At 37.5% G+C, this 18860-nt stretch overlaps 1 protein-coding gene across 3 annotated transcripts in view; it reads left to right on the forward strand.

The window, feature by feature from the left end:
• The first annotated feature begins 706 nt into the window (after positions 1–706).
• Positions 707–18860, forward strand: part of WDR60 (WD repeat domain 60) — a 38270-nt gene continuing 20116 nt past the window's right edge. The window contains exons 1-10 of one of the 3 annotated variants that reach the window (XM_032237528.1): positions 707–925; positions 3322–3375; positions 5275–5716; positions 6189–6244; positions 7984–8301; positions 8673–8734; positions 14763–14823; positions 15821–15889; positions 16009–16074; positions 17244–17481. In XM_032237528.1, the coding sequence (XP_032093419.1) occupies positions 911–925; positions 3322–3375; positions 5275–5716; positions 6189–6244; positions 7984–8301; positions 8673–8734; positions 14763–14823; positions 15821–15889; positions 16009–16074; positions 17244–17481 (1381 nt within the window). In that variant the 5' untranslated portion in view covers positions 707–910. Of the gene's footprint in view, positions 926–3321; positions 3376–5274; positions 5717–6188; positions 6245–7983; positions 8302–8672; positions 8739–14762; positions 14824–15820; positions 15890–16008; positions 16075–17243; positions 17482–18860 lie in introns of those variants that run through there. The other 2 variants (XM_032237529.1, XM_032237530.1) reach the window with 2 other exon arrangements.

Genomic DNA, 18860 nt, shown 5'->3' on the forward strand with positions numbered 1-18860 from the left:
TCAGCCTCACTTCATTGAGGAATTTGTGAAATGTAAATGGCTTCATCAGTATACATGGAAAGTGAGACCCTGTAGCTTCTGGGTTATACAGATTCTTTTCAAGATAATTGCCATATTCTCTGGACTAGATTTTAATGGCACAAGATGTATTAAATAAATGTATTAGCACTTAAGCACGTTCCAGTTGAATTTATTTCAGTGGTTATAACAGTAGTATGCTAAATTTGGGAGTTGGAACCAAATTTCCGAATCTGGGAAATTACACCTGAGAGACTTATGAAAGAATCTCTTTGTAGACATTAATTGTGATAAAAGAGATTGTGTCCTATAGTTAAGAGTAACACTGTTCAAACTATGTATCTTTTCTTTTATGTACACAGAGCATATGCACCAAAGACAAACTCCTTACGTGTTCAATCACACTTGGCCAATAAGGAATTCTCTTCTCTTCTCTTACATCTTGATATGGTATTTCCTCCATATTCATATATATATGAAAAAACCTCATTGCTTTAAGCACCAGAAGGATCCATGTCCCCCTCCCCTGAATAACTATCAGAGCATTCCTTTTCGAATTTTTAGCCATGCCATTTATTTTCCCCCACTCTTTTATCTTAAAGCTCCAAAAACCATCCTAGAAGAGGCAAAGAGAGCCACTACTTCATTTCCCCGAATCCTTTGCGGCCGACGATCTCGTTTGTGTCCGTCCCGTCCCCCCCGTTGCTCATTCTATTGGTTCCCGGGATCGACTCGACCTATCGGCTATGATCTTGCTTTGACTTGTTGCCAAGGAAAACTGCAACAGGGTTGCCTAGGTTTCCTAACGCAGCTGCGGCCTGCAGATTTTTCCGAGCCCGAAAGCCTGGCAGGCATCGGGTATGCTTGCGACCCGCGACCGTGAAGGGCTGCGATGGAAAGCGATAAGGTGAGCGGCGGTTCTTATGCAAAGGCGGGAAAGGAGGCGGCGGGGGAGGAGAGGAGCTTCTTTGCAGCTTGCTCGTGAAGGGCTCCATTTGCCTGGCCTGGGGAGAGGAAGCTGCCTGGTTTTCGCCCCGCAGGTTAGGCAAGGCTAAACAAAAAATAAACATTGCTGTCCCGCGGCGCATCTCTTGCACGTAGTACGTAGCTTGTCCAGCTCCCACCGCGATTCACTTTTTACTAGGTGGGAGTATCGTGTGAATCGCCCTAAGACCTCTGCTGAACCGTGCATCCTAATCTGTATGTTTGTTTTGATAAACTAGTAATTCCCACAACAATGTGAACTTATTTGCTAAGACTGTACTTCTGTTGTTCTCATCCTTCCTAGTATCTCTTCCCACTTATGACTATAACCATGTTGCTTGTATCTTTAACATTTATCTTGTTTTATTTGTTTCCTAGTATGATTTGATTGCTTATTAGTAACCCATCACTAAGAGTTGTTGTATCTTATGATTCTTGATGAATGTATTGTATTTTATCTTTCTTTATGTATACTGAGAGCATATGCACCAAAGGCAAATTCCGTGTGTGTCCAATCACACTTGGCCAATAAAGAATCCTATCCTATCCTATTCCTATTCCTATTCTAGTTCTATTCCTATTTCTATTGTTAAGCATACTGTGGCTTAGTATAATGCATGAACTAGATCTCTGTCCAGCTGCATAGACTTATCCAAAGTTACGCCAATCCTCCTGATTGATTTCTGAGCAAGTGTGAATGGGATTCAGCTGCATGCAATCTGTTCACATCACTGCCAAACTTACAGGTAGTTGACTTACAACTATTCATTTCATGACTGCTCAGAGTTACAATGGCACTGGAAAAAAAGGTGATTTATGTCCATATTTCACACTTCCCCATGGTTATATGATCAATTCAGAAGCTTGGCAACTGCTGTTATGTATGTATGACAATTGCATTGTCCTGGGGTCTTGTGATCACCATTTATGATCTTCTGACAAGCGAAGTCAATGTGGAAACAAGATTCACTTAACAACTGCAGTGATTCACTTAACAACTGCGGTAAGAAAGGCTGTAAAATGGGGCAAAACTCAATAAGTGCCTTGATTAACAACTGGAATTTTGGCTTTAATTGTGGTTGTAAGCTGAGGACTACCTATAGCTTGGGCCGAATATGGTAAATGAATTTAGGAACCCTACAAAGCTGTGTGTTTTGCAAAACGTCTTTTTTTGTTTAAGAAAGTCTAGCTTCCTTTTTCATTGCTATAAACAAACCCAATACAGTAGTGTTTCTCACACTTGGCTACTTTCAGATGTGTGAACTTCAACTCCCATAATTCCACAGCCCCTGCTGGCTTGGAAATTCTGGAAATTTAAGTCCACATAGCTTAAAGTTACCAAGTGCAAGAAACACTAATTTATAATACTGTGTGTACACTATACAAAATCAATTGCGATCTATGCAAAAGTTAATAATTTAGTGTTAATTGCAGTTTAGCATCATAGATTCAAAAGTGAATTTCATTGAGTTGGTTTTCCTAAATCGCTGATAATATAATGATAAGATGCCAATTTTAGATCCAACTAGACCTTTCTAAAAGGGACACTGTGGCTCAGTGGCTAAGACACTGAGCTTGTCGATCAGAAAGGTCGGCAGTTTGGTGGTTCAAATCCCTAGTGCCGCATAATGGAGTGAGCTCCTGTTCCTTGTCCCAGCTTCTGCCAACAAGTTCGAAAACATGTAAAAATGCAAGTAGAAAAAATAGGAACCACCTTTGGTAGGAAGGTAACAGCGTTCTGTGCGCCTTCTGCATTTAGTCATGCCGGCCACATGACCATGGAGACATATTTGGACAGCGCTGGCCCTTTGGCTTTGAAATGGAGATGAGCACTGCCCCCTAGAGTCGGGAACGACTAGCACATATGTGCGTGACCTTTCTAAAGCATACTCAGATATTTCCTTCTACTCATGTTTCTACTCATGCAATACTATTAGCAAGGAGTGCTGGCTGACTGGCCCTTGAAGAGAGCCTTTTCTGCCATGGCACCTTCCATCAATTTTTTTTTCTGAGTGTGAACTTTGTTTCAAATTTCCAGTCCTTCAGAATTCAAAAATTGCATGTTCTGAAGCACCTTTAATAAAATTAAAAAGCTATTTAATAAAACAACTCTATAACTACCAGTATCTATTGTCTTGAGGTCTTGCTATTAATCTCTTCAGCTTAAGTGAGTTTTTTGGCTTTTCTAGGTTTCTATCACTTGGCGTGCTGATAACAAAAATTAAAAGGAAACTGAACTGCTTTTATAGTTTCAGGTACTGTTAATCTATTTTCCAAGAAAGGTACACATTTTCTTCAATTTTTCCCTTCTTTTTTTAGAAAAGAACTAAAGATGATACTTGGAAATCAGATGAACTAAAAAAGCATCTTAAGGTGAACAATAATTCTACCTTAACTTTTTATTAAGTACTTGGTAGAAATACATTAAGAAATGAGGCATGCCCAAGAGCTCGGATATCATAGTAGGATTTACTTCCTTGTTTCTATGAGTATCAGCTTTGTGTCAGATTACAAATTTCTTTTGAAAGATCATACACATGTAAATTATTCAAAATTAATATTTGCATATATTTGCTATTTCTTTTTACCTCCAGCAATCAAGCCTACTGTAAAGGCAGCAAAGATAAAAGAGTAATAACCGAACAAGATGAGCATGATGTTTAAAAACAGTTTGTTTTGGCTTTCTGAAAAAATCTGAATTGAAAATGATATTCAACATTATTTATTTGAGAATAAATATATTCCATAGTATAACAGAGGATAGCTAAGGATGGAAGAGAAGGCTTTTCCTCAGTTTGAGCAACTCTTATGTTAACATATATACCAAATCATGTTTTGCTTGAACATGATTTGTTAAGTTTATATATGCTTTAGTGCTTTATGTGAATTCAGCTAATGTACATGTGTATGTACATATGCGTTATATCCAGTTTGTGTGTTATTACCTTTTTTACTATTAATCATTATATTAATTGTTGTGTGAGAAGTGAAAGGAAGGATGAGTAAAAAAAATTCTAGTCTCAGAGTTTATTTCTTAAGAGAAATCCATAGCATAGTACATTATATCTCAAAATTTGTCTATAAGTATATCATTACTTTCTTGCATGTATGCTGGAAGGATAAATATTAATATTGTGTAAATTGTTTATTGAGCGGTTACAGTAATTCTGAAAATGTCATTATCATTATTTCTTGTCATTATTCCATTTACAGTAGATGTGCAGACCCTGACTCTGCTCCCCAGATCCCAGGAAATTTCCTAAAATTGTTTTAAATTTTAACATAATGAAAAAGGAAGGGTATTAAATATAATAGAGACAAGAAAATATAGATTTAAAATTTATTCAAAAAAATCTAAATAAATTAAAATGAGGCTTAATTTTATTGTCCTGACTTGATCCATTTTGTTTTTTTCACTTTCATGCTAGTGAAAACCAAGTATGCTTTCTGGCCCAAGGAGCGGGGGAGTGCTTTCTTCTTTTTTATTATCTTTGTGTATTTCTTCTGTAATTGTGCCAAACCAAACTTTTTACAATATTGATCTTGACTCAGTGGTATAGGAATTTCTAAATTTAGGACCAGTCATTTAACTATTGTTCAAAGTTAGGATGGGCTTGACTCAGCAAAGCTACTTATAATCCATCCTAAAAATTATGACTCGTACATCCCCTTAGTCACCTGATCACATTTCAGGGGCTTGGCAACTGGCTGGCATTTACAATGGTTCCAGAGCTCTCTGCTCATATAAACATAATTTGGAACATTTTTTGCAAATTTCGGGCAAAAAAAAAAAAAGTACCTATTCAGGAGAATGGATTTGCTTAATGACCATCTGCCTTGTTTACCTACTGCTGTGACTCACTTTATCGCTTGTAAAAATGGTTGTAAAATCAAGTTTGATCACATATTGTCTCAATTTATGACTGCAATCACTTCATGATAACATCTTATAGCTGAAATCCTGTGCTGCATCGTAGTTGTAAATCAAGAACTATCTTTACTAGAATTATACTACTTGGACTTGTCTACAGTATCTGAAAAAATAATATCCAATAAATCAATCCTTGTTATAGCTACTTGAGAACTTGTGTAAGGGGAGGAAAATTAGAGGGATATCCATGCTGATTCTTATCACAATTACCATAAGGATTACCATTTTTAACACAATCAGTTGCATATAGAATTTTCCTGTTTGCAGATCTTTTCCAGAATAGAGAAGAGATACAACTTGATTGGCTGAAACTGATGTATACAAATATTTCCTTTTTTCAGGTCTCTCGATCCAATAGTCAGTCTGAAGACAAGAGGCATCATCAGCGAAAACCACGAGACAGTGGCAGAAATGATAATGAAGATCATGACGGCAACAAAGTGGCTTCAGAGGCAGATCCAGAGAAGGACAGAGTTAAAGTAAAAGAAAAATTAGGAGAAAGAATAAGATTTAAATCAAGTGAAAGACACAGAGAGGAAAGGAGGGACAAAGGAAGAGAGAAAGATCAAGCTAGAGATCACGAGAGAGAGATTAGAGCAAATCATGATGTCAAAGAAGAAAAATATGTCTCTGGAAGAAGTGGTGAAAGACACAGTGGTAAAGAGAAGGACAGGAAACCTAAGAAAGATGAACACAACCAAACATTGCCACGAAATAGTGTAGAGAGGGAAAGAGATAAAGAACATGAGAGGAGGAGGAGGAGAATTAGCAGGGATTACTCTGGTGAGTTGGTTTGCTTATGTGCTTGTTTTACAATGATTTGACTCTCCTTATTTTGTAAATGAAAATGAATTGGGGCCACTTTCAGTCAGTTATCTATTTTCTTTTCATAAAGAGTAGTTTTTCCGTAGTAGACGGAAAAGATGAAGAGTTAGTAGTGTAGTCTAATGCTTTTCGGAGGTTTAGATTACAGTTCCAGCATCTCTTACTATTGACCATGATGCTTTGGATTAATATTGGGGTGTGTGTGTAAAAATGCATTTGAAGGACTTCAGGTTGCCAGTCCTGAAGAGGAAGTTGTCACAGTTAGGTAAAGTTAGATATTTTCAGGTGGGTTTTTTTTCTGTTTTTTGTTTTTGGAATAAACTTCAGGTACTTCTTGGGAAGTTATAATGTACATTTTGTCTATCAAATAGAATAGAGTTTGTACGATTCAAGACAATCTTCTAAATTTTGGAGGTGTTATTATTTTTAGATCATTCAAAACTAAAAGATGAAGAAAGAGTGAGAAAACATCATTCAGAGAGAAAGGTAAGACAAATAAAAGCAATGTATTGTACCATCAGGTAAAATTGAAAAAATAGCTCTGTTTATAGACACTCCCTCCAGAAATCACATTGGACACAATATATTTGGGATTTTCCTTTATATAGACTTAACATCCATTTGACTTGTCATAACTTCTTATCCCTGGAAATGAAAGAAAAAATTCGGAACAGCTTCCTAAAAAATGTGGCATTTGGTCTTAACCCTAAGAAATGATGGAAAATCATTCATATTCTCTCTTTCTCTTTCTCTCTCTCTCTCTCTCTCTCTCTCTCTCTCTCTCTCTCTCTCTCTCTCTCTCTCATTCACACACACACACACACACACACACTCTCACACTCACAGACTCACTCACTCACTGTGTGTTATAAAAATATTCTGGTTATATATATGAGTATGGTTGTGATAACCAGTTTGGTGTGCTGGTTAAGATTCTGGACTAGATACTAGGAGATTTTAGGCCAGTCACTACTGTTTTCCAGTTTCTACTGGGAATAATCAAAGGGAAATATACAAAGAAAATTAAGTACATATTAACACATCTGCTAACTACAGCTAGAATAGCATTTGCCCAATGCTGGAAACAAAATAATACCCCCTCTGATGAATTAGTGATAAAGAAAACTTTGGATTGTGCAGAGATGGACAAATTAACACTGAAAAGATAAAGAAACCTCGGAATATTATGAAATTTGGAACAATTGGTACAAATGGCTGCAAAACAGGAACAAAATTAATTAAGCCAAAAAACAATATATATAAATATATATAGAACTGTGTATAAAGTGTGTAAGTATAGAAGCAAAATATTATATACATGTACAGGTATGATGACATAACAATGTTGATGTAATGACTGTAAGGTGTTGTAGAAGGGTAAAAATAATAAAAAAATCTGTCAGGGAAAAAATATAAATAATAAAAAATATTATTTCTAATCTTAAAATTTAGGAATGTTAATGATATAAATAACAATCTTCATTAACTTAATTTTAGTTTTACATACAACAGTCCTGATTCTGCATCAAAATATATTTCATTTATAAAAATATAAATGAATTCAATTTTTCTAAAGATATGCATCTTCCTCTGAGAATCAGTAAATATAGACACACTTTAGGAAAGGATACCAGTACCACCCTCATGCTGACTTTGTGCCAGGGAAAGGAGGACTTTTTAAAAATATGTCTAAGATGACTTTTTTAGACTTTACAAGCCAATACCAAGCTCAGTCTCAGAAAATGAATTTTTGTGTGGCCAAAGAAGTCGGATCTGCATATGAGAGAGATATTTATGTAGTTAGTTTATTAGAAAATGTATAAGATGATTCTGGATAAATTATAGCAACAAAACCCCAAAAACCAAACCTAACAAACACCCAGCCTTTGGCAACAACAGTCAGGTTTTCTAGCAAATTACAAGCCAGGAGGAATCCCATGGTTGCAAATTTGTAATAAATAAATATCAAAGAAAAATTTAAGGAAAGAGACTACAAAATCAGCATAATGAAGAGTCTGAACAATGTGAACAAAATGATGGTTCTAATGGAAAGTTTGGCAAAACATGAGACGGGCATAGAAATAATGAGCATATGAAAAAGTTTAATAAGTAAATGAAATAAGTTGATCTCAATGTCTCAGGTTCCAAAGTCTTGCTGAATCTGTATCCATTCAAATGTACTTGAAAATGTTTTTGAATATTTTGTTGTTGTTTTTGGCCTTTAGAAAGAAACTAGTTCAGGGGAGTTTTCAGCAAACAGAAGTGAAGAACATGAACAGAGATACAAATCATACAAGGATGAAGAATCAGATAAGGAGAAGAGAAGGCGGCACAGGGAGAGGAAAAAGCACAGATCCTTTGCAGTGGAAGAAAAGGAGAAACCTTTGAAATTAAGAAATTCCATGTCTTCTACAGAGGGGGAAGAAGATCATACACCTAAGAGACATAGAGAGAGATCCCACCACCGCGACGACAGATATCACAAAGAGAACAGGAAAAAAAGAGAGGAAGAGGAGAGTGAAAAAAAGAAGAGAGACCACAAGGTTTACTGATTATTAAGATTGTTTGCTAGTTTTACTAGAGCCAAGGTGGCGCAGTGGTTAAATGCAGCACTGCAGGCTACTGCTAGATCAGCAGGTCAGCGGTTCAAATCTCACTGGCTCAGGGTTGACTCAGCCTTCCATCCTTCCGAGGTGGGTAAAATGAGGACCCAGATTGTTGGGGGCAATATGCTGACTCTCTGTAAAACCGCTTAGAGAGGCCTGAAAGGCCTATGAAGCGGTATATAAGTTTACTGCTATTTACTGAACGGGGCTTTAAAATAACAGAGGATAAAAATAATAAGGAAAGAAATACCCCATAATACAGAATTTTATAAGTTAATGCCATTTTGTACTGTTTTTCTTATTTACAGCACAGAGAACACAGGAATGAAAGGAAAAGGGATGAAGAGGACTTACATTATCCACGTGAAAGGCATGTAAGCTGTTTAAATATCAGAGGTGCTCTGGCTGAAAATGGTGTGTCCTTCCTATGAAGTAAAGTCCACTGAACAGCCAAACTTATTTCCCAATAAGAGCCCTTAGAATTGTGCAACTTGAATTTTTATTTCCCAATTTCCTTTGCTTTCCAAAGTCTTTCCAATAATATTCAAAGGCAGGCATTTCAGTACAACATGGGCATTTTAGTGGGTTCTATCTTATTTTGGTTGATGATCCATAAAGTGAAAGATCCTAAAAAAATTATTATGGTGGTTGCTTAATTGATCAGATGTTTAGACTGGATTTGGTATTTTTATCTACCTATCAAGTCCTTCTCAAGGACTTGAGATAAGATTTTGCAATTTAATTGTCAGCGTTCCAAATATCATCCAAAATTAAATCAGAGTCCAAGGCAAAGTATTGCTCTTAAGTTCCAATTTATTAAGAGAGGCATGTTGGCACATCTATGGAAAACCCGAATCTGAAAGCTTCCTGGGTTTTCTACCCAGTTGAAAGTTCATGATCTTGCCCCCCACCCACAAGTCCATCACATGGTCCAATCTTCCACTGACATGCTGACAATTCCACCTATCCAGTTCCGGTCAGGTGCAGAGGTGCAGAGACAAAGAATGATCTTGGGCTTCTAGAAAGGGATTTTTTATTTTGACAACAACACAGTCTACTCCTTACTATTCCCCCTCCCAATTCCCCAGTAATGAAACAGGTTAGTAAAATAAGAGAGAGCGTGGCAAGCCAAAGATCCTAAAAGGAACCGACTGCAGGCCTGACATTAATAATATTAAAATGATCATAGAATATTATAGAATTCTTTATTGTCCAAATGTGATTGAACACACAAGAAATTTGTCTTTGGTGCATATGCTCTCAGTGTACATAAGGAGAATAAAATACATTCATCAAGAATAAAAAGATACAACACTTAGTGATAGTTAAGGTTACTAATAAGCTATCAAATCATACTAGGAAACAAATAAAAACAATATAAATTAAAAGATACAACCAAATATTATAGTCATAAATGGAAAGAGATAGATACTAGGAAGGAAGAGAATAATAATAATAATACATTCTAAGTAATTCTCCTGTGCGCTGCTTGGGGAATCCAAGCATGGGTTAACTTTGTCCACTAGCCTAGAGACTGAGTTATGTAAATTGAGGGCCACACCTTCTCTGACTGGACTAGTTCAGTTTTTTAATTCAGTCCAGCCTAAAGAGACCCAAAAACTTTTCCCTCTAGGTTTTTAGACAAAAGTAATCATCATTATTATTATTATTCAACTTGGATTCCCTTGGAACTCCGTTGTATGACAGCTTCTGAGCCTCTTTCACGGTAGTGTCAACCTTTCCTGCATATGGGTTTGTTCCATTTCGTTTATGGTTGCAATTGACTAGTTGACATTCCTAAAGCCTTTGGGGCGAGGGAACCTTTTGTTGATGGCGTTACCGCCTACAGCGCTATTTACTGGGAAGGTCGGTTCGCCGCCTTCGTTTGCCTTGCCGCGGTTGGGGGTCGGTTCGCTACCCCGCGTTGGCCACTTTATCTGCTACCCGCCATCGCCCCGGTCTCTTCCTTTTGCAACACGCGGAGTCTAAACGCCCCGTTGCCAGATCGCTGGAATCGCTGACCTTACCTTTGGCATCACGTACCGCCAAGAGCTGTGGCTGCGGTCGCTAGCTGCTTGCGAGGCTATTCTTCTCCATTCTGTCGGTGGCCATTTTCTTAGCAAATTTGAATTTCCCACCGCCACTGTAAGTTGCGGTGGCCATTTTGGAGCCAATTTTGCGCTCAAAACTAATGGTCTGGGCGTGGTTTTCTACTTTCCACTCACAGTGATGTAGATTTACCAGTTATCTTGCTCCACGAAGGTCGGTTCGCCACCATTCTGCTGGAGCACTCGCATGATCTCTTGCTGCCTCCGTTTCGATTGCGATCGGCATTTGCCATATCTTTCAATGTGAGCTTGAGCCTTTTCAATCCTAGTATTACCATGGCAGATCATTCTACTACCAGGGGCAGTGCTGGGACTTCCGCCTCCCCTTAGCTGTCCTCCGATGCCACTGGGGCCTCTTCCGGAGTGGGTAGGACCACCCCCAGGGCCGCTAGCCACAGATCCTGCGCTCCTTCAGCGGCGCCTGACAGGGCCACTAAGCATGCTCGTAAGGCTAAGAATGGGTCTAAGAATCCCACAACCCCCAAGCCGCCTCCCATCCTACTGCCTGAGGAACCTTCTACCTCCAGCTTAACTGGGATTCAAGGTTGGTCCCCAGACCTCCCTGTCTCTCAAGGCTTAACCACTGAAGGACCTGAATCAAGCCTTCAGGGCTCATCTGACCATTCTAAATCCAGCCCAGGCCCAGGCCCAGTTCCTTCCCATTCAGGGGCCTTGGCTACCTTTATTCCCACTGCTGCTGGCATTAGACCGGAGAACACTTCTGAATTTACCTCTCCGCTGGCCTCAGGGACATGATTGCCACTGCCATTTCTAGGGGAGTAAATTCAGAATTGCAGTGTAGGAGTCAACGATCCAGAAATTTAATTTCTACTAAAGATTTATCCACCTCTCAGGCTCATCCCCCTTCTTCCTTGCCTTCCATCTACAGCGAAGGCTCTGTTCTGGGGGAAAAAGGGGAAATTTTGGATCTAGAGCTATCAGATGATGAAGGCCTGGTCCAGGATAAAGTTCCCTTCTCAGGCCTCTTCAGGCCGGCCTGATTTAAATCCTTACTTTATAAGGCCAAGGCCACCTCCAATTTGGGGGGAGCAACCACCCAAGCTAACACCGAAGTGGGGCTTGATCCCATGGAATGCTTGTTCCCCGAACAGGTGCAGGAGGCTATTCCATTACCCAAATTGTTTTTGGACGTGATCCAAAAACAATAGTCCCAGCCCACCGCGGTCACACCACCTAGCAACAGTGACAGGAAGCTTTACGCTTCCACACCGGAATTAGTCACCATCCTACAGTTTCCTACTGTCGATCCTCCGATAGCGGCTTTGGCTTCCCCAGCCCTCATTCCATCCAAGATTTCGGAGGGCTTGAAGGCTGAGGACTGCAGGGCAGAGCTAGTTATTCGCAAAACGCACCAGGCGGCTGCCTGGGTAATGCGTGCCACTACAGCGGCCTCGTTTTTTAATAGAATTTCTTTAGTCTGGTTAGCTACAGGAGAGATTAGCTCCAGAGGATTTGAGCCTTCATCAGGATGTCAAACTGGTGGCGGCATTAGAATTTTCCTCTGATGCCACACTCAATGCGGCCAAGTTCGCATTCCGAGCAGTATCCAACATAGCTTCTCGTCGTCTCTTATGCCATTGGCAAGCAGATGGGGATTAGTTGTTAAGCAGAGTGATAGCATTCAGGGAAAAACTCTCTTTGTGTCTAGTTGTGGTGTGCAGTGCCCTATAGTCTCGTTTTGAGGGAAGGAGTTGAAACAATTTGTAACTTGTTTGTCCTTCCCTCCCCCTGAATTGTGAGCCGCCCTGAGTCCCCTCAGGGAAAAGGGCGGCATACAAATAAAGTAAAGTAAATAAAGTAAAGTAAGTAAATTTATGTCCAGTATTTGAGGGGTCTGTAAATATTTTCACAGCCCCCTTTTTGACTCGTACAGTGTACCGGTCCTCAATGGAAGGCAGGTTGGTAGTAATTGTTTTTTCTGCAGTTCTAATTATCCATTGAAGTCTGTGTTTGTCTTCTTCGGTTGCAAAGCCAAACCACTTATGGAAATGCAGGTGACAGACTCAATAATTTGTCTGTAGAACTGAATCATCAGCTGTTTTTGTCATCACAAAATACTGACTTAAGAGAGAGTGACTGGCCCAAAATCACCCATCCAGCTTTCATGCCTGAAGGAGGACTAGAACTTGTGGCTTTTAGGCCAGCACCTTAACCACTATAGAACCTTTGTAGCTAAAATTCATGCTTTGGAAATACTTTATATATTTGGAATAAATTTTGTATAGATTGATATAAAACCACTTTGATCTAGCGGTTAAGGTTTTGCTTAGAAAGCAAGGGACAGTGAGTTTTAGTCCCATTTTGGACAGTGAATTTTAGTCCCATTTTGGACATGAAGGCCAGTTAGATGATAGGAGGAAACAGTTTTAAATATATTTGCTGCCTTATTTATTAAAATACTAAAGATGGAATTTAAATAAATAAATAAGTATATAAGTAAATAAATAAATAAAATTTTATATGAGTGTGTATATATATCTGTGTGTGTGTGTGCGCGCGCGCGTATTTGTATATATATATATTCATTCTTCTGGATAAAGGCCTCTTTTATTTAAATATTTTGATTATCATATTTTAGTTGTCTTTTTTTTAGCATTTGAAGTCAATATAGCAATTTGTAATATAAAATATTTGCTTCACTTGATTCTCTGTTTAAAAGAAATGAAATCTTACACACAATTACTTGCATAATATTTTTTTTTAATTTCCATTTCATTCTATACAATCACATGTTTACTGTGCATAACCGGGGCATATAATATTGGATAATAAACACAGCCCTCACTTATATAGAAAATGCCCCCTACAATACAAACCGAATATACCCCCTTGACCCACCATACACCCTCTTTCAACCCCCTCCAACTTTCATTCTTCCTTCTCACATACCCCTCTACACCTACTTCCCCTCCCCCTCTATCTAACCCTAACCCTATCACTCCCTCTCTTAATCCATTCCCTCCCTTCCTTCTCCTCCTCCTCTCTCTCACCCTCTCCACCCTCCTTCTTCTTTCACTCAACTCCTCCCTTCGGTATACTTCTATTACCTCCAATATATTCGGTTTGTTCTGTTTTAACACTAACATTAAAAAGCCACAGTATACAAGTGCAATCATGTACTTTAGAATTTAACACATATTATGTTTCCCCCCCTCCCCCTAGATCCCCACCTCCCTTCCCTCCCCCCGACTTCCCAGAGCCCATACATGGTATAACTTTTTGACAATCACAGTCTAAAATATCTCTACATTGAACTCAGCTTCTTACTGTTACCCAAATTTTAAACAGTTTAAGTTATTACTAATACTAAGCATAAGCTATCTGGAGTTTCTTAATCCCATATTTACTTTGTGTATAATCAATCCATTTTTTCCAGTCTCATTTATATCTCTCGTTTGAATGTTCTTTGAGATATGGTGAAATTTTTGCCATTTCGGCTAAGTTTATAACTTTCAAAGTCCATTCTTGAATTGTAGGCAAGTCTTCTTCCAATATTGCGCCACCAAGAATCTTACACACAATTACATATTGCTGCTCTTTTAACCTTCTCTCTCTCTCTCTCTCTCTCTCTCTCTCTCTCTCTCTCTCTCTCTCTCTCCTCTCTCTCTCTCCTCCCTCCCTCCCTCCCTCCCTCCCTCCCTCCCTCCCTCCCTCTCTCTCTCTCTCTCTCTCTCTCTCTTTGCTGTGTCTAACTTGGTCTAAGATTAGACTAAGTAGGGATATTTTGAATAGTGTTTTTTTAATTGTGAGATAATCTGTTTGATATAAATCTTGCAATAAAATTATGAGTTGCTTTTGGTTACAAACACTAAGCATATTTTTAATCTTAAAAAAATTGTTTGAAAAATATTAGTTAAAAATGAAATAAAAAAGATCGAAGCATGTTATTTTTGAAGTGATTGTAAAGGTGATCTGTCACACCTATTGGAAACTATCTAAAATTATAGATCCTAATTTTCCTTTATTTCTTCTGCTAAACAGTAAAGTACTATTAATACTCTTTAAAATATTTGAACATGAAAAATTATGTTTTTTGTATTTGTATTAAAATGCGAACCACATATTTATGCTGAAAAATAGTTTGATGTTATTCTGGTATTTCTCACAATATAAAAGAGTCATAAATAGCAAGTTTTGTGCTATAACAATTGATAAATCCCTTATCCATATTCCATTCCTATTTTTCTTTTAAATATGTAAAGCACATATATTTTCTATAAGAACCATACTTGCTTGATGATTGTCAATATAATTCTTTTTTTTCTTTAGAAATTCAAAAGAAAAAATGAAGAAGCATGGCAAGAGTGAAAAAGAGAATGGAAAACGAGAGGTAAGAAAATTTTATTTGGCATTTGAAATGATGGAATGATATTGGAAGAACTACAAAGCAGAAACAGAAGAAAAAGAATTAGGAAAAGAGAATATAATTATCAATCAAAATAAAAGCATGGCAGAAGTTACACATTTTAAATATAATTATCAATCAAAATAAAAGCATGGCAGAAGTTACACATTTTAAAAATCCAAATAATTTCATTAACATTTTCATGAAAAATGAATTCTGTTTATTTCTTCTGCTAATGTGTGTCTTTAGAGTTTGATTAATTTAATTTTGAAAAAATAGTATTCTGAAAATTTAGGTTTATAATTGGAGAGTCAAAATTTTGCTGAAAAAAAAAAAATTTACTGTAATCCTTCTGATGTTGTAGCCAAATAAATTGGGATGTAAATACCCTGAGAACAAAATACTTTTATTGAATGTAAGGTAAAGGTTCCCCCGCACATGCATGCTAGTCGTTTCCTGTTCTAGGGGGTGGTGCTCATCTCCATTTCTAAGCCGAAGAACCAGCACTGTCCGGAGACGTTCTCCATGATAATGTGGCTGGCATGACTAAACGACGAAGGCGTATGGAGCACTTTTAATTTCCCACTAAAGGTGGTCCCTATTTTTCTACTTGCATTTTTTTACATGCTTTTGAACTGCTAGGTTGGCAGAAGCTGAGACAAGTAACCGGAGCTCACTCTGTTATATGGTGCTAGGAATTCGAACCACTGAACTGCCAACTTTCTGATTGACAAGCTCAGTGTCTTCGCCACAGAGCTACCGCATCCCTTATTGAATGTAGTTTACCTTAATTTCAAGTAAATTACTTTCAGAAAAGGATGTTTAAATATAGAATGTTATAATATTAAAGATATAATATCTCTAATAATTTTAAAGATTAGGGATTAAAAACATAGGTACGAAGATCTAACTCATTATTCAAGTTCATTGTCACATTTCAATGCTTTTCTCTTAATAGTTGTTTTGTATATTGATACATTAGCACCACAAAACTGATGGTTCATCAGCACCACGTCTCAAAAGGCAAGGAAATGAAGACGGTGGACAAAATGTGAGCATTTCATTACTGTTCTACTTTTTTTTATGCAAATGTTCCAAAAAAAATCTCATTTTTATGTTACTGCTACTTCATGAGTTAATACTACTCTTTTTTATTATTATTACTTTAAGGAACCGAAAAAGGAAAGCCTTTGTGAAGATTATAATGATTCTGTAAATTATGAAGATGATTTTGAGGTGAGTGTGAAGAAGAACATTTGAAGTGACTAAAAACAAATCATTCAAATGGGATAGGAATGGGGTAATTTCCATTCCAGATGACATCATTTCTGGTTTTAATAATTTAGGAATGTCTGAGGCAGCATTCTACGAACTAGGCGACTGTGACTTCTAATTCTGCCTCCAGGACCAAACCATCCTGCATAATTCTTTTTACAGATTTCCACATTAAATTACTTGCCAGTAATGAAACTTTCTGAGAATACACTTCAAAATATTTTGCAGTTCTAATTGGGGTTCTTGTTAATCTAGAATTTTCATCTACCTGAAAGTATAAGACAGAATTTTTTTTAGAAGAATTTATAATTGTTATTGGTGATGAATAATGAACAGTCATTCTTTTAAATCTCATTCTGAGACAAAGAGAACAGTGAGAAGGCATAGCACTATGGAATAGTGGCCCTGTAGTTTAGGTTCAAAATATATGATGGTCCACATAATATCGTTTGTAGGGATTCCTACTTTGGGCATCAACATTACTATCTTTAAAATAGCACCTTACCCAAACAAGAGTTTATCGTTGCTTGAAATCTCACAAGGCTTTGACATTCCCCACCCCCACCCCACTCATCAATTTTGCAAGATTTCTAGAGAAATTCCCTGTTGATTTCTATTGGAGTTGTTTATATTAAGATACAATGGGATTATATAGTGACCCCCAAAACCTTTAACATTAATATACTGATCAACATAAAGAAAACAATAGGGCTGCTGCTGTTGAAAACATACAGGTGGTCCTCAACTTACAACAGTTCATTTAGTGACCGTTAAAAGTTACAATGGCACTGAAAAAAAGTGAGTTATGACCATTTTTCACACTAAATTGCAGCATCTCTGTGGTCATATGATTTACATTTAGATGCTTGACAACTGACCCACATTTATGATGATTGCAGTGTCCCAGAATCATGTGAGCAATGGTGTAACCAGATTCACTTAACAACCATGTTACTTAGTTAAGAACTGCAGTGATTTGGTTAACAAATGCGGCAAGAAGAGTCGTAAAATGGGCAAAACTCACTTAACAAATTTCTCATTTAACAAGATAAACTTTGGGCTCAATTGTGGTCATAGGTTGAGGACTACCTGTACTCTAAAAAAAAGTGATCACCATTATCTTTTTGAAGGACTATGAAGATGATTTTGATGACTTTGATGATGAAGATGATGAAAGTAGCCAGAATGCAAAAAGTGAAAAAGAAGGAGCAGAAGCAGGATTACAGAAAGTTACTGTAGCTAAGAACTCAGAAGTAGAAGAAATTCAGAAAGCAATTAATGCGGAAAATGAAAAGATTAAGGCCTTCCTTCCCAACTCAAGAAAGAATGAACATCTTCCAAAAGATCATGAAAAATACCCAAGAATAGGTATGTGATTAGGTAATAGTTTAAGGTAGAAACTATTTCTTTACTTCGACTTATTTATTGCTGCTGTTGTGAAACATCCTCAATAAAGAGGAACCGCACTGTTTAAAACAAGTTTCCAATCTCTGAGAACCATGCTATGTGATTAGGTAATAGTTTAAGGTAGAAACTATTTCTTTACTTCTACTTATTTATTGCTGCTGTTGTGAAACATCCTCAATAAAGAGGAACCGCACTGTTTAAAACAAGTTTCCAATCTCTGAGAACCATGCTGGCCTTTATGGGGTAGCCCGAAAGAGAGACAAGGGCATGCCAAAAGCTTAAAATTTCCTTTCCATTGACTGAACAAAGTTTATGTCATCATTTTCCAAATACTTAAAATTTCTTCGTCCATCCCATTGAAAATTAAGATTCAGCAACAACTTGGTGTTCTGTGGGTAGCATTTAAACACGTTGGTAGGATGCATGCTTGCCACACACCAAAGATTTAACCTGGCATCTCCTAATCTGTTTCCTTTTATTGGATCTCAGATAACTTCTTCATACAGGGTCAATTCAGAATATTTCGCACTTGCAAAAGCTGAAGACTCCAATTTGAGAAAGGCTGATATAATGCTATCGCTTCTCCGATAAACAAGTTAGTTGTTCACATAACAACAGTCAGATTTCAACACCAATCACAATATTATTTAGTTAATTAATTCAATCTCATGTGTCATATTCTATATTGATTATTATTTTTAAGACACATAAACCCTTTTACCACATATCCCACTTTTTGTAGTTCAGGCTCAGATGCAAATACTAGGACTGTTGTAAATTTTTAGCAGGAGAGATTTTAGAGAAAGGATCCTCTAGCTATTAAAGAAATGAAGTTGTAGGGAATATGCATCAAAGCCTTGATTACCAATTAGTTTCCTAAATTAGCCCATTGATAAGCAGATGAAATTGCTGCCATAATTCTTTACTTAGGCTATATAATAGCAATAGCAGTAGACTTATATACCGCTTCATAGGCCTTTCAGGCCTCTCTAAGCGGTTTACAGAGAGTCAGCATATTGCCCCCAACAATCTGGGTCCTCATTTTACCCACCTCGGAAGGATGGAAGGCTGAGTCAACCCTGAGCCGGTGAGATTTGAACCGCTGACCTGCTGATCTAGCAGTAGCCTGCAGTGCTGCATTTAACCACTGCGCCACCTGTTGTTCTATATCCTGACTTTTCCTATTGTGTTCTCTTGATAAATGTCACATGTATTAATGTCTGTTCTTTTTCCTTTGTCTTCCATAGCATCATTGCACCTGTCTTTTATTTATCTTAGAACAGTGTTTCTCAGCCTTAGCAATTTGAAAATGTGGACTTCCACTCTAGCTACCCATGTTG

Source organism: Thamnophis elegans, chromosome Z (genome assembly GCF_009769535.1).
Source record: "Thamnophis elegans isolate rThaEle1 chromosome Z, rThaEle1.pri, whole genome shotgun sequence".
NCBI lineage: Eukaryota > Metazoa > Chordata > Lepidosauria > Squamata > Colubridae > Thamnophis > Thamnophis elegans.